General features: G+C 46.3%; 1 protein-coding gene across 4 annotated transcripts in view; it reads right to left on the minus strand.

The window, feature by feature from the left end:
* Window positions 1-1,482: 1,482 nt before the first annotated feature.
* Window positions 1,483-21,497, minus strand: part of LOC139537060 (poly [ADP-ribose] polymerase tankyrase-1-like) — a 133,164-nt gene continuing 113,149 nt past the window's right edge. For all 4 annotated transcript variants that reach the window (XM_071337936.1, XM_071337927.1, XM_071337917.1 and 1 more), the window contains 13 exons: window positions 18,787-18,952; window positions 16,977-17,196; window positions 14,659-14,768; window positions 12,966-13,154; window positions 11,663-11,915; window positions 11,384-11,463; window positions 6,615-6,735; window positions 6,205-6,302; window positions 5,982-6,056; window positions 5,722-5,827; window positions 5,383-5,569; window positions 4,982-5,138; window positions 1,483-4,465 (listed from right to left, as the gene is read on the minus strand). In XM_071337936.1, coding sequence (XP_071194037.1) covers window positions 4,379-4,465; window positions 4,982-5,138; window positions 5,383-5,569; window positions 5,722-5,827; window positions 5,982-6,056; window positions 6,205-6,302; window positions 6,615-6,735; window positions 11,384-11,463; window positions 11,663-11,915; window positions 12,966-13,154; window positions 14,659-14,768; window positions 16,977-17,196; window positions 18,787-18,952 — 1,849 coding nt within the window. In that variant the 3' untranslated portion in view covers window positions 1,483-4,378. The remainder of the gene's footprint in view (window positions 4,466-4,981; window positions 5,139-5,382; window positions 5,570-5,721; window positions 5,828-5,981; window positions 6,057-6,204; window positions 6,303-6,614; window positions 6,736-11,383; window positions 11,464-11,662; window positions 11,916-12,965; window positions 13,155-14,658; window positions 14,769-16,976; window positions 17,197-18,786; window positions 18,953-21,497) is intronic.

The following is a 21,497-nucleotide window of genomic DNA, read 5'->3' on the forward strand; positions in this document are numbered from 1 at the left end:
AGCCTAAAATCACCATGTGCAATGCCAAGTATCGGCTGGAGTGGTGTAAAGCTCGCCGCCATTGGACTCTGGAGCAGTGGAAATGCCTTCTCTGTGGAGTGATGAATCACTCTTCACCATCTGGCAGTCTGATGGACGAATCTGTGTTTGGCGGATGCTAGGAGAATGCTACCTGCCCCAATACATAGTGCCAACTATAAAGTTTGGTGGAGGAGGAATAATGGTCTGGGGCTGTTTTTTCATGGTTCGGGCTAGGCCCCTTAGTTTCAGTGAAGCGCAATCTTAACGCTACAGCATACAATGACATTCTAGACGATTCTGTGCTTCCAACTTTGGGAAGGCCCTTTCCTGCTTCAGCATGACAATGCCCCGTGCACAAAGCGACGTCCATACAGAAATGGTTTGTCGAGATCGGTGTGGAAGAACTTGACTGGCCTGCACAGAGCCCTGACCTCAACTCCATCAAACACCTTCTGGATGAATTGGAACGCTGACTGCAAGCCAGGCCTAATCGCCCAACATCAGTGCCCGACCTCACTAATGCTCGTGGCTGAATGGAAGAAAGTCCCTGCAGCAATGTTCCAACATCTAGTGGAAAGCCTTCCCATAAGAGTGGAGGCTGTTATAGCAACAAAGGGGGAACCAACTCCATATTAATGCCCATGATTTAGGAATGAGATGTACGACAAGCAGGTGTCCACATACATTTGGTCACGTAGTTTATCTCTCTAGGTCTAGGAGCTAATCCGTCATCAGTATTGTGACATAATTAGAATGTTAATATAAGATTTGAATGGATAGAGCTGATCCAAAAGCAGCACTCCCTTTCTTTCTATCCTATCAGTAGCTACACATGCTCCAACGATGCAATTAGTGACCGTTCTCCCTGATGCCAGCGCATGTTGTTTTTGGAAAATGCATGTTACATCTTCGGCCATTGTAGGAAAGGTCCGTCGTTAAACACTCGTAAGCCTAAATTCCATCGCTAATCGGGAAACCGGGCCCTACTCTAATGCCATTCACATCATCTAGGGGAGAACACAATAGCTCTGTGTGACAAACAGGTGGAGAGATTGTTTGTTTTGATCGACTCATTTCTAATCGGCCCCCTGAATGAGAAGTTTGACTGACATCTTTTCCTGCTGGTGATCGCTGAAGTAATGGTCAACTCTGTCCTCACAGCTATTCATCTCCCCCACTTCACTGAAAATCAATTCCCCTCTACAGGAAAGCATAGCACAGCCAATTCTGTTTCACAGTGTTGAGTACATTTTTCCTCTGGACATTTCCATGAATGTTCCGCACAGTATCAGTATGTAGTGTTGGGTTGAAAGAAAAATGAGCTGTAGTCAATACAAGGTCATGCTCCTTTTGAGGAACACTTACATTATGTACATTTAACTTCAACAAAAGCCATTCAGACAAAACAATCTTCCGTGAACTACTTTGATTGTGAGAAAAGTAGCAGGGAAGAGGCATTGGTCAGATGTGAACAGTTATGTACTTTATTAATACTTCTTTACAACACTGAGGAGTGTTACATTAGTCTCCAAATCAGCTGTGGTACATGATAGTCAGTGGGTCATTCATTACTGGATCTTTTCAGCACCAGAAAAACAAAATAAAATGGTGAAAAAATAAGATAAGGACTGTAGTAGGAAGAGTAAGAGGCATCGAGGCTCTCTCCAGGTGTTGGTCTGAAGAGAAGAGTGGAGATTAAATGAAAATTCCACTCAAACTATCTTTTGGTATGGTTTCATTAGTCGCTTCATACTGGGACACATTCTGTATTTTGAAAGTTCTATATCTTGAAAACTTGATTGCTGACGTGCAAAACTATCAACAGCAGACTAATGAAACACATACCAAAATATAGTTTTTGAGTGGTGTTTTCCTTTAAGACCAGGGTTCAGTTCCAAATAGCCCCCTATTCCCTATATAGTGCATTACTTTTGACCAGGGCCAGTAGGGAACCCGTCAAAAGTAGTGCACTATATAGGGAATATGGTGCTATTTGGGACTTAAACAGGTTGCAGTAAATGGATGTGTTAACATCCCGGTCAAAGCGCAGACAGTTCTGGAGCTGGTATCTGAAACAGCAGGGATGGCAGAGTACCACACCAGCAGATGCAGATAGAGCCCAGCTAGTGAGAGTGAGACGACACAGGGAGAAGACAGTGTCCTCCAATACAGACTACAGGATGTGGCATTCAAACCAGCCATTGCTTCAAACTGTTATTTCCCAGAGGATGATTGACAAAACCAGTAGGAAGTAAGAAAAGTTATTGTTTACTTCTCAAAGAGGACACAGAGCAGAGGGATGAATGTGGAAGTGACCAAGAAAGAGATCGGGAAAAACAGCTACAAAAATCCCTTTCATCCCCACCAAAAAACAAACAAATAATTTACAGTACTAATACAGCTCACTCTTCATCCGTTAACAACATGGTGAGCTTTATAAAGGCATCGTCTGCTACACACTGTACAATACTGGACATCTTTTTTCAACGTTATTTTCAATACATTTTCAAATAACTTAAAAATCATTCCCGTTTAAAAGTGCAAATCCATTAAAAGATGAGTTTGACTGGATGGGAAATGGTAATGAAAAGTCAGATGTTCAGTGTTTTCTTGTGCAAAGTAATGTTCTAACAATAATAGTAACATCTTATAGCTTGCTTTACTTTCTCACATAACTCAATTTCTGTCCCAATCTGAAACCTTTGAGGATTTCCCATCAGTTCCAGTAACACAGAGGAAACCCCTAATGGTCCCAGAGAGGAAACCCCTAATGGTCCCAGAGAGGAAACCCCTAATGGTCCCAGAGAGGGAACCCCTAATGGTCCCAGAGAGGAAACCCCTAATGGTCCCAGAGAGGAAACCCCTAATGGTCCCAGAGAGGGAACCCCTAATGGTCCCAGAGAGGGAACCCCTAATGGTCCCAGAGAGGGAACCCCTAATGGTCCCAGAGAGGAAACCCCTAATGGGAACCCTTAATGGGAACCCCTAATGGTCCCAGAGAGGGAACCCCTAATGGTCCTAGAGAGGAAACCCTTAATGGTCCCAGAGAGGGAACCCCTAATGGGAACCCCTAATGGTCCCAGAGAGGAAACCCTTAATGGTCCCAGAGAGGGAACCCCTAATGGGAACCCCTAATGGTCCCAGAGAGGGAACCCTTAATGGTCCCAGAGAGGGAACCCTTAATGGTCCCAGAGAGGGAACCCTTAATGGTCCCAGAGAGGGAACCCTTAATGGTCCCAGAGAGGGATATCTTATATCATCTCAACTTTAAAAAAACAAAGAGGTCAAAAACCTCCAGGTCTGGTCTCCATTGTGACATGGTCCCATTATACATAATCTTTTAAAACAAAGTCAAAACAATAAAGTAAAACAATCATGGAAATATCACAATAAAATAATACAGAGCTAATAGGATAAATGAAGTGTAAGGTTTGATGAGCTAAAAAAAATATATTTGTGTGCTGGAAAGGGAGAGGTTATTGGTTGTTTTCAGTCACGCATGATCTGGTTCTGGGGTGTGTACCGCAGCTTCCCCTGCCAGGCTTGATGAAGAAACAGGGCTGGGAGTGAGGCTGGTATACTGCATACTAGTACATCCACCCTGATCTCTACCTACATATCCATCTGAGTGATAGGTACAGTAGAGGAGTCTCAGCCATGCTTCACTGGGGAAGCTATCACTCAGGTGAAGGCAGACTGGCAAGAGTCCTTATCTCTGAGCCTTACCGCTAACCAATGAGCTCTGAGTCCCTTATTTCTAACCTTAACCACTAACCAATGCGCTTTGAGTCCCCATCTCTAACCTAACCTGAACTTTATCCGCTTGGTTCTCTCTATTTGGCCGTAACCAGTGTCAACCATGAGCGAGAGACCCGGGAGCATGAGCGAGAGACCCGGGAGCATGAGCGAGAGACCCGGGAGCATGAGCGAGAGACCCGGGAGCATGAGCGAGAGACCCGGGAGCATGAGCGAGAGACCCGGGAGCATGAGCGAGAGACCCGGGAGCATGAGCGAGAGACCCGGGAGCATGAGCGAGAGACAGGCGACAACATTAGACAATTCCCAGTGAGGGCAACATTTTCAATTAAACACTAAAGAAGGACGAGGGAAAAAATAAAAACAAAACATTTGGGAAAATAAATGGTGGTGGTTGTGAGGAACTGGTCATTTATAGTGAGTGAAATAGAACAGAAACTAGTGGAGGACAGACATCTTTCCAGGGGTTAGAGTTCATTTAAGGGGCGGAGGTTCATCCTAGCTCAGCCCAGAATGTGTGAAGTAATGTTTTGGGTAACAGTCTCTGTGATTCGTTCTTTCCCAGCAAAGGTGGGTGTGTGTTAGTCTGGTTGAGTCTGGACTAGGTCTTCTGTTCTGCTCCGGCTGTGGGGGAGGGTGTGCTCTCTGGTTTCAGGATCTGATACGTGATGAGGTACTCTGGGTATGCCTGAGGAATACAGTGGGATAGGACAGACAAGTCATTGTCATGGGTCTGTTTGTGGTGTGTGTGTGTGTCTGCAGGCTTCCCATCCGAAACAGCTTGGAACAGTTTGTGCATATATTATGACGACATTTTGAGACGTTTTTGTTAGTTTTGGTCTTTGGCAAGGGTTTTTCCAGCTTTTCGTGCACACATTTTTTCTTGAGGCAGGCCGATGTCTACTCCCCTTCGTCAGTGATTGGTCAACAGTATGGATTCTTCAATGAAGTATTTGTCATTCAACGAGAGACTAATCAATTTCACGCACATTTTTTCACTTGAGAAATACTGGACCATCTTAGTGAGATGTAAAACTGCGTGAATTAGATCTCCTCGACAAAAACAACAATTAATGACAGACTTCTTGAGTTATTTTAGATATATTCTGACTATTCTATTCTACAGCGTCTCAATATGGACAAACAGTTGTATTGCTGGCTAAGCGCCAGCTGAACCGAAGCATGCTGAGTCCTTTAGACTGACCTGTTCTCCTCTGTAGATGACATACTCTGCGTACGCCAGTCCGTTGACGCTGGGCCGGCCGATTACTGAGTGGTGTCCAGGGGGGGCGTGGGCCATCTTCATGGCACTGAACTGGAGGAAGGACTTGCCCAGGGTCACTCTGCAGAACAACATCTGCCTGCAACACACAACAACCCAACACACACACACCTGTAATAAACAACCTAGTAACACACATCAGAATACTACACGTAACTTGAATTCATTCATAACACACACATCAGAACACCACATACAACGGCATGCAATACACAACGTCACCACACAGATTATAACACCAGCATACACACAACAGCCTCTGCCTGCAATACACAGACTAGACATCACACATATTATTTATGAACGTCTGGAGTGAGTCTGACCTGTGGCAGATGTAGCAGGAACGGTCTTTGTGAGTGGGGCAGCCTGTGCCCCCTCCTATCCCGTACACGTACTGGTTACTCTTGGAGGAGTTCTCTGCAAAATAGATGCCCGCTCCGAACATGCCTCCGATGTAGGCATGCCGTTCGTCAAAGCCCTTATGGATGATAGCGTTGATGAATGGAGAACCTGACAGAAGAGAGGAAGAGAAGGGGAAGAAAGAGAAGAGGAAAATCGATGTCAAAATCAACTCTCATTCAGCGTAGATGTTATAACAGAGAACCCACTGTGTTTCTTCACCAGAATTGACAGGTAAGACTGCAGAGATACTGGTATCTTACCGTGGAAGAGCATGCGTTCGTTGTGATGGTTGTGGTTTTCATCAGCGATCTCTTTCTGTCTGTGTGAGTACCTCTCCCTCAACTTCTTATTCACCACCTTCTGGATCTACAGACAGACAGACCACACACAGTCAGACTCATACACAGCTACAGAGACAACAGAATGACCTACATACTAAAATCTTTCACAGAGCGGTGTTTATTGAGGACAGAAAAGGGATTTTGGGAGGTTGTCTCCTCTCCAGGTGCCTATGACTCACCTTTAGAATGTTGTACCTGCTGAAGACCCCACCTGCGTTGCCCCCGTCCCGGTGCTCTCGGATCGTACTTTGCAACTGTAAGCAGATACACACAGCTAGGGTCAGAAAGGGGAGAGTACTGCACAGGGCACCTACATCAGTCTGATAACAAAGATCTACTGGCCCCATCAGTGGATCAACATTGTTTCCATTGTAGAAACAGATAATGATGTAGAGTACATACTTCCTCTTCTACAGACTGGAACTCCTTATCGTCCGTGGCCAGGTCTATGAGCACCGTACCCTGACTGGCACAGTGGAACGTCAGGTACGAATTAGCACCTGGAGCAGAGGGACGAGAACACAATAACAACAAATGAGAAACCACGGTAACAGCGCTAACAGGCGATGTTCTATAAGTAGGAGGTTGTGCTGAGAGACATCCGGTATGCGTTAGCAGCAGTGTCATCTGTTGTTTCATAAGCAGTTAAACAGTCCTCCTGAAAAACATTCAAATCCCTTCAATAAGCCAGTGTGGTCAATAAGGCAGTTTTATAAGAAAATGCTTAAATATTAAATCAATAAGGAATAAGATGAATGGAATATGGATGTGATCCAGCATGCAGAATCTTGGCTGAACTCTGGCTCTCTGACCTTGCTGTCCTCCCAGGAGTCTCTCCACGCCTTTGACGAGTTTGTGGCGGTGACCGTAGGCGTTGATCCCAATCTCCTTCAGCTCCTCGTGGCCCATATCAGCCAGGACATCCAGCGAAATCTACATGGAAACAGAGCACATTCAGCCAACCAGAGCAGGGGCAGAGGACAGCCTGCTCTAAACACAGCCAATCAGATTGGTGGAGTCGTCGGACTGTCCAAACACATCCAATCATAATATAATAAGAACCAAGGGACACTAACAGTGCAGAGAACAGCAAGTCACCGTCTACTGCTAATGTGACATTTGGAATGACAAATCAGAACACTTAAAATTCCATTAAAATGTCTATTTTGGATTTATTTTTCAATTTAATTTCTCTCTCATCTCTTATTAAATTGTAGTTGCTGGTAAGGTTGCACATTTTGTGGAATATTCTGGGGTGGAAACTTTCCGAGGGAATTAACGGGAATATATGGGAATTAACAGGAATATATTGGAATTAATGGAAATATATGCAAATTAATATGAATACCATTTAAATGTCGATGTTTCTTGCATTGGATATATTTACCATATCATATGGAGACAGAAACATAGACAAACACGTAGACATAATTGCAAATGACTAAATCCTTCCAATAGAAATGTAAAAAACAACTTAGTTACAAATTGAACTCTAATTAAATGAGTTGACTCTTCACATGGGATGATTTCACTGAACAACAAAAGAAAGGGAATATTGAATGATCCATCGCATCTCCCAAAAACGTTTCCAACATACATCTGTAAAATGATGGTCTAGAAACTAACGCTTTGGTTGTCTTCCTCTCAGGCTTCCATGTCTTCTCCCTGGACCTCCTCAATGTCCACCTCTTGAACATCAGACTCTAAGGCCTCTTCACTGTCACTTTCCAACTTTGTTGAGGATGGCTCATTGTCAGACTCAAAAAGCCTCAAATTTGCTCGGATGGCCGCCTGTTGCGTGCTTTGGTGTGTGTGTTCCCAAACAAGGACTAGTTGCGCTCTGGCGCGCCTGATGGTGGTGGGATTTGGAGGATGATGGAGGCAACATGGGAAAGAGCCTCAGATCCACAAAGTCCCTTCCACCAGGTGGCTGATGAGATATATTGGCACGACTGCCATATTGCATCTCCATCCCAAAGCCCTTGCTTGGAAGTGTACGTCGCCAGACTGCCAAGAACCTTGCCCTCATCCAGGCCAAGGTGGTGAGACACGGTAGTGATGACACCATAGGCCTTGTTGATCTCTGCACCAGACAGGATGCTCTTGCCAGCATACTTGGGGCCCAACATGTACGCTGCGGCGTGTATGGGCTTCAGGCAGAAGTCTTCACGCTTTTTGATGTATTTCAGAACTGCAGTTTCCTCTGCTTGGAGCAACAGTGAAGTGGGCAGGGCAGTACTGATTTGATCTCTGACATCTGCAAGCAGAGTCTGAACATCAGACAGGATGGCATTGTCGCCCTCAATCCGTGCAATGGCTACTGCTATAGGTTTCAGGAGTTTCAGGCTGCTTAACACTCTCTCCCAAAATACATCATCCAGGAGGATCCTCTTGATGGGGCTGTCCATATCGGCAGACTGTGATATGGCCATTTCTTGGAGAGACCCCTTCTCCTCCAGTCGACTGTCAAACATGATGACAACACCACCCCAACAGGTGTTGCTGGGCAGCTTCAATGTGGTGCTCTTATTCTTCTCACTTTGCTTGGTGAGGTAGATTGCTGCTATAACTTGATGACCCTTCACATACCTAACCATTTCCTTGGCTCTCTTGTAGAGTGTATCCATTGTTTTCAGTGCCATGATGTCCTTGAGGAGCAGATTCAATGCATGAGCAGCCCAGCCAATGGGTGTGATGTGAGGGTAGGACTCCTCCACTTTAGACCAAGCGGCCTTCATGTTCACAGTATTGTCTGTCACCAGTGCAAATACCTTCTGTGGTCCAAGGTCATTGATGACTGCCTTCAGCTCATCTGCAATGTAGAGACCGGTGTGTCTGTTGTCCCTTGTGTCTGTGCTCTTGTAGAATACTGGTTGAGGGGTGGAGATGTAGTTAATTATTCCTTGCCCACGAACATTCGACCACCCATCAGAGATGATTGCAATACAGTCTGCTTTCTCTATGATTTGCTTGACCTTCATTTGAACTCTGCACCCAGCAAATGAGTAGATAAAGCATGTCTGGTTGGAGGGGTATATGCTGGGCGAAGACAATTCAGAAATCTCTTCCAATACACATTGCATGTGAGCATCAGAGGTGAACCAGTTGCATACACAGCTCGAGCAAGACATTCATCAGAATTTCTCTGACTACGTTCCTCCATTGAGTCAAAAAAAACTTCTGATTCCAGGAGGACCATGAGCTGTTGCTATTGATAAGGTGTCTGATTCATCATTTTCACCTAGAATAGAAGTAGATGGACTTTTGACAGGTTGCTTGTTGTGAGCGCTCAGGGAACTTTATGCACTTGGCCAGATGATTCTGCATCTTTGTTGCATTCTTCACATATGATTTGGCACAGTATTTGCAAATGTACACAGCTTTTCCTTCTCCATTAGCTGCAGTGAAATGTCTCCATACATCAGATAGTGCACGTGGCATTTTCCTGTAATAATTAGAAAACATTTGTAAAAAATAAAAAATAAAATATAATTCCATGTACAGATAAATAGTTAAGTAGTTCGATTAAACAACTCCTTTGTGTAAGAAGCATGTTTTAAAATGAAACATTTATGGAAACAGGTGAATTAACACTCCTCAGTTAGCAGGCTCAAGCAAGCTAAAACCCACATGGTAGCAGAAACTAACTAGCAGAAATTGTTAACAAGTTAGAAATTATTACTATTTACTAGTTAACAAAAAATAATCTATGTCATATAAAATATATTCACCCCACCCATTATTGCAATCAAAACTTACCAGAAAGCATGTAGTCCTTGGCTCAGACAGTGTAGTAGTGTGGGCTCAATAGCATCTCATTAGTGCGCAAGACCTTGAGAATCAGCTGTACATGTGATGGAAAAGTGCACTGCACATGTGATGGAAGAATGCACTGTGCATGCAGAGGGTTGCAATTCCATTCAATTGGGGATAGTTTAACCAAAATATGCCACAAGACCTAGAATTGCCTTGAGTATCGCACAAAAAAGGTTCACTGTTATAAGCTAACTTTTTTGATGAATTTAAGCAAAATTCCCCAAATTCCCGGCCTTAACTTCCCATGGAAAATTTTCGGAAATTTCCCGGAAAGTTTCCGACCCTTGTCACTGGGGCCCTTCTTCTAACACTTTTTGCAGCCTACCATGACCCATTGTACCAAGATATGAGTCAGGTTCAGAGCTCTCCGTCTCTCTCTCTCTCTCCGTTACCCTCAGTCATCCGGCCAGTGCAGTGAGTTGTTTAAAATCTCTCCACCCACTGAGGGGATAAACTTAGCATGTGGAGGAGAAGAAGATGGGGAGAAGAGAGGGATTTAAATGGGTGACTCACTACTAAACTGCATGTTCACTGATCAACAACACTGGAGAATCCTTTTTCACAGCAGCATACATCATCATCATTCAGCCCACACACAAACACAAACCTTCAAATATGGACAAATAAACAAACGCTCACACAATCGCATATAGAGTATAACGTTGAGACTGTATGTAGAGGCCGTGGTGTGAGTGTGGGGTGTGTTAGTGACTGTGTGTGGAGGACCCTTGATTTTTTTATTCACTGAGCAAATATCCCCTGAATTATCTCTCTCTCACAATCCCAAAGAGCCTCATCCTTGGCTATCCCAAAGAGCCTCATCCTTGGCTATCCCAAAGAGCCTCATCCTTGGCTATCCCAAAGAGCCTCATCCTTGGCTATCTCAAAGAGCCTCATCCTTGGCTATCTCAAAGAGCCTCATCCTTGGCTATCTCAAAGAGCCTCATCCTTGGCTATCTCAAAGAGCCTCATCCTTGGCTATCCCAAAGAGCCTCATCCTTGGCTATCCCAAAGAGCCTCATCCTTGGCTATCCCAAAGAGCCTCATCCTTGGCTATCTCAAAGAGCCTCATCCTTGGCTATCTCAAAGAGCCTCAAACTATTGAGCCGGTCTAAACAATCAGGAAAAGAAACCTGTCAGATTTTTTCCGCTCTCCAGACCTCCTCCCTCTGCTCCCTGCTGTAGGGATTCATCTGCTCATCTATGTGAAAATGACAGCCCTCTCCGTCCCAGCATCCCTACCGTGTCCCCAGCCTGATTTCACCTGGCATGGAACTCCACACACTCTCAACACCACACGCCGCTCTGCGTGGAACCCAACATTCCCCTTAAAACCAATCAGCAGTGGGATGAAGAGGTCAGCCTAAACTATCCTGCTGGAGACAAGGAGATACAGGGCACTTGGAGCTGCTGCAGATACATGCAGAGAGGGAAGGGAGGGAGGGAAAAGAAGAGCAGGTGATAGAGAGACGAGTGGGGGCAGTCAACTCTACAGGATGAGGGTAATTTCAGTGTCTGGCCATGCATCATGGTAAAGTCTGAGATGATCTGTTTCTATGGATTAGGCAGGCAGTCAATACTACTGACTGACTGTGGAAAGCTCCAGTGAAAAGACCAGCTGCAGACAGAGAAGCATGGAAGACAGATTGATTGAGAGTTGAGCTTTTTAGGTTTGTGGCGTGAGTGACAAGAGGTGTATGATTGGGCAACAGTAAACATGAAAGTGATTGGCTCGTACAGGGACCACAAGGATACGTGCATTTACCTGTTCCCTCTGGAAGATGTCGCGCAGGTGCTCCAACCCCAAGCTCTTCAGGAACTGGCTGATGTTCATGTCTACAACGGCTGTTGAATGAAACACAAAACAGACAAGACTGATTAAATACGTCAGACAAATCAGGCTAACCGTTTCTCATATGTATAAAAGTATGATGCGAAGTCATTTTAATCATTGTTGATGTCAAAGAAAAATGTCCATCCTTGGCTTGTCAAAGTTGTATAATATTATAATATACTGTATATAAAAGTCGGAGGGTTTACGTACTCTCTCTGTCCTTCCTGTCGGAGCCGGTGGCTCCATCTGCAGGACCAGTGGCTCCAGCCACAGTGAGCTCGCTGAGGGGCCCGGCCAGGTTGTCTATGCTGCTGGCTGCAGACAAGCAGGAGGGCGTGGAGGCTGGAGAGATGACCACTGTACTGACCACTGAGGCGCTGACCACTGTGGCCTGAGGCTTGAAGCAGCTGGGCAGGGCGTCCGGAGGCATGGCATCTATCAGCAGCGCTCTGATGTCATCAGCCTGAGACAGAGGAGACAAGAAACAGACACAATGTAATGAGGATTCTATAGTAAAGATATTCATTGATTTATACAGTAAACCATATACAGTGCATTCGGAAAGTTTTCAGACCCTTTCACTCTTTCCACATTTTGTTACGTTACAGCCTTATTCCAAAATGGATTAAATATTTTTTTTTTCCTGATTCTACACACAATACCCCATAATGACAAAGCGAAAAGAGGTTTAAAAAAAACAACAACAAAAAACTTATTTACATAAGTATTCAGACTCTTTGCTATGAGACTCGAAATTGAGCTCAGGTGCATCCTGTTTCCATTGATCCTGCTTGAGATGTTTCTACAACTTGATTGGAGTCCACTTGTGGTAAATTCAATTGATTGGACACGATTTGTAAAGGCACACACCTGTCTATGTAAGGTCCCACAGTTGACAGTGCATGTCAGAGAAAAAAACCAAGCCATGAGGTCGAAGGAATTGTCCGTAGAGCTCTGAGACAGGATTGTGTCGAGGCACAGATCTGGGGAAGGGTACCAAAAAATGTCTGCAGCATTGAAGGTCCCCAAGAACTCAGTGGCCTCCATCATTCTTAAATGGAAGAAGTTTGGAACCACCAAGACTCTTCCTAGAGCTGGCGGCCAGAGCTTCAGAGTTATTCTGTGGAGATGTATTGAGTAAAGGGTCTGAATACGTATGTTTTTGCATTGTCATTATGGGTTACTGTGTGTAGATTGATGAATGTTTTTTTTCATACATTTTAGAATAAGGCTGTAATGTAATAAAAAGTGAAGGGGTTTGAATATTTTCCGAGAGCACTGTAGCTCATTAATCAGAAGGAAGGTCGTAATCGCTGAAGTTTCTGATAATCAGAACATGATTAAAGTCAGTGAGGACCTCATAACAAGCTACGGTTGTGTATTACAGTATTACATGGCAGAGTGAGGTCACTCCCTGAGGTAATTACAAATGTGTGTGTGTGCATCCGTGTGTGTATATCTGTGTGTGTGTGTGTGTATATCTGTGTGTGTGTATATCCGTGTGTGTGTATACCGTAGCCAGGTCCAGTGGCGTCTGTCCCTCCTGGTTCTTCATGCTAGGGTCAGCTCCGTGGGCCAGTAGCAGAGCACACAGCTGGGTCCGGCCTTTCTGAGCCGCCTCGTGGAGCGGGGTGAAGGCCCACTTATCTGTAGCGTTCACACACGTGTTGTACTTGATCAGGAGAGCAGCTATATCCACATGCTGAGGGAGAAACAGGAACGTGTTAGGCTAAATCTGAATGTATGATGAAAAATGTGTCATTCAATGAACTAAAGAGTGAATCAGTTAAATCCATGACTCATCATTTTATCATAGAATCATAGAATTTACACATCCCTCCATATCATCCCTCCATATCAACCATCATTCTGACAACTATAGTGCATTTTGTTTCTACAGAAAGCGTCAATGTGTTTTAAGATCGCAGCAATGTAGTGATATGCTGTGCTCTGACTCACTCTCAGGAGTCACAACTCACTGAGCTAGTCGGCTGGACGTGGCCCACTCAGCCGGCTGGACGTGGCCCACTCAGTCGGCTGGACGTGGCCCACTCAGCCGGCTGGACGTGGCCCACTCAGCCGGCTGGACGTGGCCCACTCAGCCGGCTGGCCAGACTGGCCTCTATGCTCCGCACTCCTCCAACACACTATGTTGTAACGAGCCGAGCCAATGACATTCATCACCACTCACAGTGACCCTATGGAACACAGGCGGTCAAAGCAGCACATTGGCCGATACTTGGGCTGAAGCAGCAGCAAGAGGAGGAGGAGCAGGTCGCAGGAACCATGCCAAGGGGCAGCAGGGTGGGCGCTGGACTGAACCCAGGACTGTTATGTAAGCAGCAGCCTGCTCTGAGATTCCTGTTTGGGACTAATCATGTCCCCAGGGGCCACACACTACTGCTGCACTAAACAATGGCATAAACAAAACAAACAACGGCCATTCCTGCTGCTTATTAGCTTAACAAATGGCCCAGTTTCCCATTTGTGTTGTCTCAATGGTCAGAACTGTCACTGAGATTGTGTTTCATTTATGTTGGGAGAGGGTTTGGTTGGGTTGGGAGAGAGTTTGGTTGGGTTGGGAGAGAGTTTGGTTGGGTTGGGAGAGAGTTTGGTTGGGTTGGGAGAGAGTTTGGTTGGGTTGGGAGAGAGTTTGGTTGGGTTGGGAGAGAGTTTGGTTGGGTTGGGAGAGAGTTTGGTTGGGTTGGGAGAGAGTTTGGTTAGGTTGGGAGAGAGTTTGGTTGTGGCTTGAACAGTTACTTGGCCTATTTGATTTACTGTAGACTAGATAGTGTTTACTGTCAGTGATGCTGTGCTCTGTCTCTCTCAACTCCTCTGTGACCACTCAGTATCATCTCCATATCAGCCAGTGTTTCCACTAAGTCTCCCTCACTAGGCGGCGCCAGGGTTCCCTACTAAATGAATTATGAAATGTAGTGTTATATGAAAACTTTATGAGCTCCTTCAGCCTTGGCGGGACCTCTACATCACACCATTTACACACACGCCACAATGCCTCACACTCAGGAACACAACGAATTGTGTTTGTCATAAGGAGGAAGCACAGAGAGGCCATGTGGGGGAACAGGAGTAGAGAGGAGCTCTGATTGGCTCAGTAAACTATTCTGGCGTTAGAAATAATAAAGTAGTCAATACTTGTTGGGCTCCATGGGATGGAGAAGAGAGGGAGGAGGTGAGTTACTCACCCCATAAGAGGCAGCGTTGTGAAGGGGGATGAGACCCCCCTTGTCCTGGGCGTTGACATCAGCTCCATGCTCCAGCAGGTATTCTGCTACCTCCAGGTTATTGTAGCCAGCTGGTGGTGGGGGGGGGGGGACGCAAACACACAATGGGTTAATACAGACACAAATGTGCTCATATGTATTACCATGAAAACTGTGCAACATGGTGTCTTTAGTCCTCACATTCTAGCGTGGCACCATGTGGCTGGTGTTCCATCTCAATCCCTCTCCGCCTCTTTCTCCCTCTTTTCTTTTCACTATTCTTTCAAGGTCTTAAACTAGCTCAGCTTCATAGCAGGGGTGACCCTATGCCACTGCAGCAATTTATTGTGTAAGAAATTGAGCAGAAAGAGAAAAAAATACAGTTCTGCCGTTGTGTGATGAGGCCTCTGGACAGTGAGCACACTGCTATTCTTCTCTCTTCTCCACCCTGAGCCCCTCTGCCCCCCTCTGGTTCCCTCCGCACCGCTCCCCTCTGCACCGCTCCTCTCTGTCCCTCTGTACCGCTCCTCTCTGTCCCTCTGCACCGCTCCTCTCTGTCCCTCTGCACCGCTCCTCTCTGTCCCTCTGCACCGCTCCTCTCTGTCCCTCTGCACCGCTCCTCTCTGTCCCTCTGCACCGCTCCTCTCTGTCCCTCTGCACCGCTCCTCTCTGTCCCTCTGCACCGCTCCTCTCTGTCCCTCTGCACCGCTCCTCTCTGTCCCTCTGCACCGCTCCTCTCTGTCCCTCTGCACCGCTCCTCTCTGTCCCTCTGCACCCCCCTCCCCCACATTACTCCTCTGCTCCTCTCCCCTCCAGGACTTAGTCTAATCAACACTCATTATTGACCTCAGGTTTCCCCACTGGAAGCCCGAGGTAGGGGGAGCAGAGGAATCTATCAAATAGCGCACCTGTAACTTTGTACAGTACTAATGCAATTAGTTGTGCAATTTAGTTTGTGTGTTTCTTGTTCGAAGTGCAATAATCATGTTCTCTTCTTTATAAGTGTGTTATTCTATTTGTGTATTTGTGTGATATAGGATTTGTGCAAATTAGTTTTGTGTTTTCTGTTAGCAATAGGGTAATAGTGTAATAATTTGATTCTCTTTTTTTTTAATACTACAATTTGTTTCTATTGGTCTTTGTTCCTTCTTTTTGATATTTATGAGTCTTATTTTTGTATTCATATTTATAGAGTTTTAAATGTTATGATTATTTATTTGTGTTGTTCCAAATGTCTGAATAAAAAAGACAGTTAGTGCAGGGAGCCATACAAGCTGGAACCACTGAGTCACCATTCATCCCATCCTCTCCTGTGCTGTCTGAAGGTTCACTGTGAAAACAAGCTGTGGTAGAAATGGAGTGGCGCAGCGGTCTAAGGCACTGCTAGAGGTGTCACTACAGACCCGGGTTTGATCCCGGGCTGTATCACAACCGGCCGTGATCCTTAGTCCCATAGGGCGGCTCACAGCGTCGTCCGGGGAGGGTTTGACCGGGGTAGGCAATCATGTAAATAAGAATTTGTTCTTAACTGACTTGCCTAGTTAAATAAAGGTTAAATAAATAAAATAAATAAATAAAAGATAGATTGCGCGTGTGTGAGATGAGGGGAGTCTACGCTGCTCCTCCGCCACCTAGAGAGGTCATACTGTAGGGTGTCCATCCACTCTACCCAGACTGGGTGAAAACGATTGTTCATGTTCTGAATCGTTCAGTGGGGTCTTTCTCCACCATATTATTAACATTATATCCAAAAAGTCGGATTTTGTAACCTAATACATCCGATAATATGCACTTAGTGCTGTTGACAGAGCACTACCGATTTCTCTTTATATTGTAGTGAAACATGGTGTGGTGTGAGTTGTCAGGTCAGCTGTTGTCCCAGGCCGGTGCTGTTCCCTATTCCCTACAGTGACTGTTAGTTCCTTTCACACATCTGTTGTCCCCCATCCAATGAGCCACAGCCTCCCAGCTTCACACAGACACAGGGAGGGCAGACTGGCCCCACAGCCCGACCATCTGGGCACACTGGGGGAGTCTACAATCACACCTAGCTTCAGCTTGTAAACACAGTGGGTCCATGAGATTACATTAGATTGCAGACCTACTTCAGCCAGTTACTCAGGACACTGAGTGGACTCTCTACATGGTAAGTCATTTAACAATTCATCAAATCTGGCCCTTCTGACAAGTATAACTAACACTGTTATTTGTCAACAGAACTTGATATTTAGCAACAGAAGTCAAACTGGGTGGGTCACGTCTGTATGTACCCCTGGCTATGTCTTGGTGGCCATTCTTACCTGCAAGGTGCAGGGGGGTGGAGTTGCGTCCCTGTGTGTCTCTACAGTTGATGTTCTCTGGGCTGCAGAGTTTCTGGACGCGGGCCAGACAGCCCTTCTTCGCAGCGTCCAGCAGGGCAGCGTCTCCTCTCAGCAGGTCCTGGATGTCCGTGTCCCCCTCCTTCACCATGTCCAGAGGAGTGTTGCCGTCACGGTTCTTCTTGGTCGGGTCCGCCCCATGCTGAGGGAACCACCAGAGCAGAGAGGCTTGTCATGTACTGCTAAGGGACAGCAGTGAGTATAGCTTTAATTGACATGAAACCTAGGAAATATGTGCCTCTTGGCTGCTGCAGTGAATATGGGCTGGTGAACACATGGTGGCTGGTTTCTTAAATGCCAAAGTGAGAAACAGAGGGAGACGGGTTGAGAAAGCGTGTGATAAGAACTTCTGAAATAACTCAGAATCTAAAAAAAAGTAATTTATTCAGCAGGGTTATTCTTATGATGTGCATCAAGTATAATGAAACACTTCTCCCCTCTAACTATGAGGTGGGAAGTTAGATGCTCAAGCAGCTCTTAGCGTTTTTATATGCTAATGCAATCAAAAATAAGTCCCAAGTTTACAGCTCAGATGCACGTTTCACATATTTTATAAGTCACATAAACTGGCCCTGCTTAACGCCGATGAGAAGGAAAACATTACACATCCTGCTCTCTCCAGTGATCAAATCATGACCGGAGGTGTAATGAAAATAAGCCATAAAATACAAGTGTTTTTCCTGTCTATTATTCAGCCGTAATAAACAGTCTTTAACTACCAATGGGCTTCAGCATGTGATAAAATTAAATGACTAAACTGTTATGACTTTCTACAGTACCTCTCTGTAAAAGGTATTTAAGGAGAGAGAGACCCAAACCGTCCAGAACAAAGCCATCTCCTACAGAGAGATGAACCTGGAGAAGAGTCCCCTAAGCAAGCTGGTCCTGGGGCTCTGTTCACAAACACAAACAGACCCCACAGAACCCCAGGACAGCATCACAATTAGACCCAACCAAATCATGAAAATACAAAAAGATAACTACAGCAAACTAGAATGCTATTTGGCCCTGAACAGAGAGTACACAGTGGCAGAATACCTGACCACTGTGACTGACCCAAAGTTAAGGAAAGCTTTGACTATGTACAAACTCAGTGAGCATGGCTTTGCTATTGAGAAAAGCCGCCGTAGGCAGACCTCGCTCTCAAGAGCACACTGCCCACAAAATGAGGTGGAAACTGAGCTGCACTTCCTAACCTCCTGCCAAATGTATAACCATATTAGAGACACATATTTCCCTCAGATTACACAGACCCATAAAGAATTTGAAAACAAACCCAATCTTTATAAACTCCCATATCTACTGGGTGAAATACCAGTGTGCCATCACAGCAGCAAGATTTGTGACCTGTTGACACGAGAAAAGGTCAACCAGTGAAGAACAAACACCATTGTAAATACAACCCATATTTATGTTTATTTATTTTCCCATTTGTACTGTAACTATTTGCACATAATGACATTGGAAATGTCTTTATTCTTTTGGAACTTTTGTGAGTGCAATGTTACTGTTCATTTGTATTGTTGATTATCTACTTCACTTGCTTTGAAAATGTTAACTTATGTTTCCCATGCCAATAAAGCCCTCAAAACAAAGAGAGACAGCGAGACACAGACGCAGAGAGACAGAGACAGGGACAGGGGTTGAGAACGCGTGATAGCCTCCAGAGATATTTTGAATGACAAACTCTGTTGTAGAGTCCCACAGGCCTGAGTTCAGTGGTGTACAGTACCTTGAGGAGCAGCTTGCAGATCTCGTATTTGCCTTTGGCTGCAGCCTCGTGAAGAGGAGTGAACTTCCACAGGTCTGCCACGTTCACCGATGCCCCATGTCTCACCAGCAACTCAGCCACCTCATAGTGACCATAGGAACAGGCGTTGTGCAGGGGCACCAGACCTCTGCAGAGAGAGACAGAGAGAAAGAGATGGATTGAAAGAGACGGAGAGAGAGATACATCGATGGAGAGAGAGATGGAGACAGATGGGGAGGCAGAGAGAGGGAGACAAAGTCAGAAGGGGGGAGAGAGAGACAAAGTCAGAAGGGGAGGGAGAGAGAGAGAAAGTCAGAAGGGGGGAGAGAGAGACAAAGTCAGAAGGGGGGAGAGAGAGAGACAAAGTCAGGAGGGGAGGGAGAGAGAGACAAAGTCAGAAGGGGGAGAGAGAGACAAAGTCAGAAGGGGGGAGAGAGAGAGAAAGTCAGGAGGGGAGGGAGAGAGAGAGAAAGTCAGAAGGGGGGAGAGAGAGAGACAAAGTCAGGAGGGGAGTGAGAGAGAGACAAAGTCAGAAGGGGGAGAGAGAGAGACAAAGTCAGAAGGGGGGAGAGAGAGAGACAAAGTCAGGAGGGGAGGTAGAGAGAGACAAAGTCAGAAGGGGGAGAGAGAGACAAAGTCAGAAGGGGGAGAGAGAGACAAAGTCAGAAGGGGGGAGAGAGAGAGAGAAAGTCAGGAGGGGGGAGAGAGAGAGAAAGTCAGGAGGGGAGGGAGAGAGAGACAAAGTCAGAAGGGGGAGAGAGAGACAAAGTCAGAAGGGGGAGAGAGAGACAAAGTCAGAAGGGGGGAGAGAGAGAGAGAAAGTCAGGAGGGGAGGAAGAGAGAGAGAAAGTCAGAAGGGGGGAGAGAGAGACAAAGTCAGAAGGGGGAGAGAGAGAGAGAGACAAAGTCAGAAGGGGGAGAGAGAGAGAGAGACAAAGTCAGAAGGGGGGAGAGAGAAAGAGAGACAAAGTCAGAAGGGGGGAGAGAGAGAGAGAGACAAAGTCAGAAGGGGGGAGAGAGAGAGAGAGACAAAGTCAGAAGAGGGGAGAGAGAGAGAGAGACAAAGTCAGAAGGGGGGAGAGAGAGAGAGAGAGAAAGTCAGAAGGGGGGAGAGAGAGAGACAAAGTCAGAAGGGGGGAGAGAGAGAGACAAAGTCAGGAGGGGAGGGAGAGAGAGACAAAGTCAGAAGGGGGAGAGAGAGACAAAGTCAGAAGGGGGAGAGAGAGACAAAGTCAGAAGGGGGGAGAGAGAGAGAAAGTCAGGAGGGGAGGGAGAGAGAGAGAAAGTCAGAAGGGGGGAGAGAGAGAGACAAAGTCAGGAGGGGAGTGAGAGAGAGACAAAGTCAGAAGGGGGAGAGAGAGAGACAAAGTCAGAAGGGGGGAGAGAGAGAGACAAAGTCAGGAGGGGAGGGAGAGAGAGACAAAGTCAGAAGGGGGAGAGAGAGACAAAGTCAGAAGGGGGAGAGAGAGACAAAGTCAGAAGGGGGGAGAGAGAGAGAGAAAGTCAGGAGGGGGGAGAGAGAGACAAAGTCAGGAGGGGAGGGAGAGAGAGACAAAGTCAGAAGGGGGAGAGAGAGACAAAGTCAGAAGGGGGAGAGAGAGACAAAGTCAAAAGGGGGAGAGAGAGACAAAGTCAGAAGGGGGGAGAGAGAGAGAGAAAGTCAGGAGGGGAGGAAGAGAGAGACAAAGTCAGAAGGGGGAGAGAGAGAGAGAGACAAAGTCAGAAGGGGGAGAGAGAGAGAGAGACAAAGTCAGAAGGGGGAGAGAGAGAGAGACAAAGTCAGAAGGGGGAGAGAGAGAGAGAGACAAAGTCAGAAGGGGGGAGAGAGAGAGAGAGAGAGAGAGAGAGAGAGAGAGAGAGAGAGAGAGAGAGAGAGAGAGAGAGAGAGAGAGAGAGAGAGAGACAAAGTCAGAAGGGGGAGAGAGAGAGAGAGACAAAGTCAGAAGGGGGGAGAGAGAGAGAGAGACAAAGTCAGAAGGGGGGAGAGAGAGAGAGAGACAAAGTCAGGAGGGGAGGGAGAGAGAGAGAGAAAGTCAGAAGGGGGGAGAGAGAGAGACAAAGTCAGGAGGGGAGTGAGAGAGACAAAGTCAGAAGGGGGAGAGAGAGACAAAGTCAGAAGGGGGAGAGAGAGAGAAAGTCAGAAGGGGGGAGAGAGAGACAGAGGAAGGAGGGGAGGGAGAGAGAGACAAAGTCAGGAGGGGAGTGAGAGAGAGACAAAGTCAGGAGGGGAGTGAGAGACAAAGTCAGGAGGGGAGGGAGAGAGAGACAAAGTCAGAAGGGGGAGAGAGAGACAAAGTCAGAAGGGGGAGAGAGAGACAAAGTCAGAAGGGGGGAGAGAGAGAAAGAAAGTCAGGAGGGGAGGGAGAGAGAGAGAAAGTCAGAAGGGGGGAGAGAGAGACAAAGTCAGGAGGGGAGTGAGAGAGAGACAAAGTCAGAAGGGGGAGAGAGAGACAAAGTCCGGAGGGGAGGGAGAGAGAGACAAAGTCAGAAGGGGAGGGAGAGAGAGACAAAGTCAGAAGGGGGGAGAGAGAGACAAAGTCAGGAGGGGAGTGAGAGAGAGACAAAGTCAGAAGGGGGAGAGAGAGACAAAGTCCGGAGGGGAGGGAGAGAGAGACAAAGTCAGAAGGGGAGGGAGAGAGAGACAAAGTCAGGAGGGGAGTGAGAGAGAGACAAAGTCAGGAGGGGAGTGAGAG

Source organism: Salvelinus alpinus, chromosome 1 (genome assembly GCF_045679555.1).
Source record: "Salvelinus alpinus chromosome 1, SLU_Salpinus.1, whole genome shotgun sequence".
Lineage (NCBI taxonomy): Eukaryota > Metazoa > Chordata > Actinopteri > Salmoniformes > Salmonidae > Salvelinus > Salvelinus alpinus.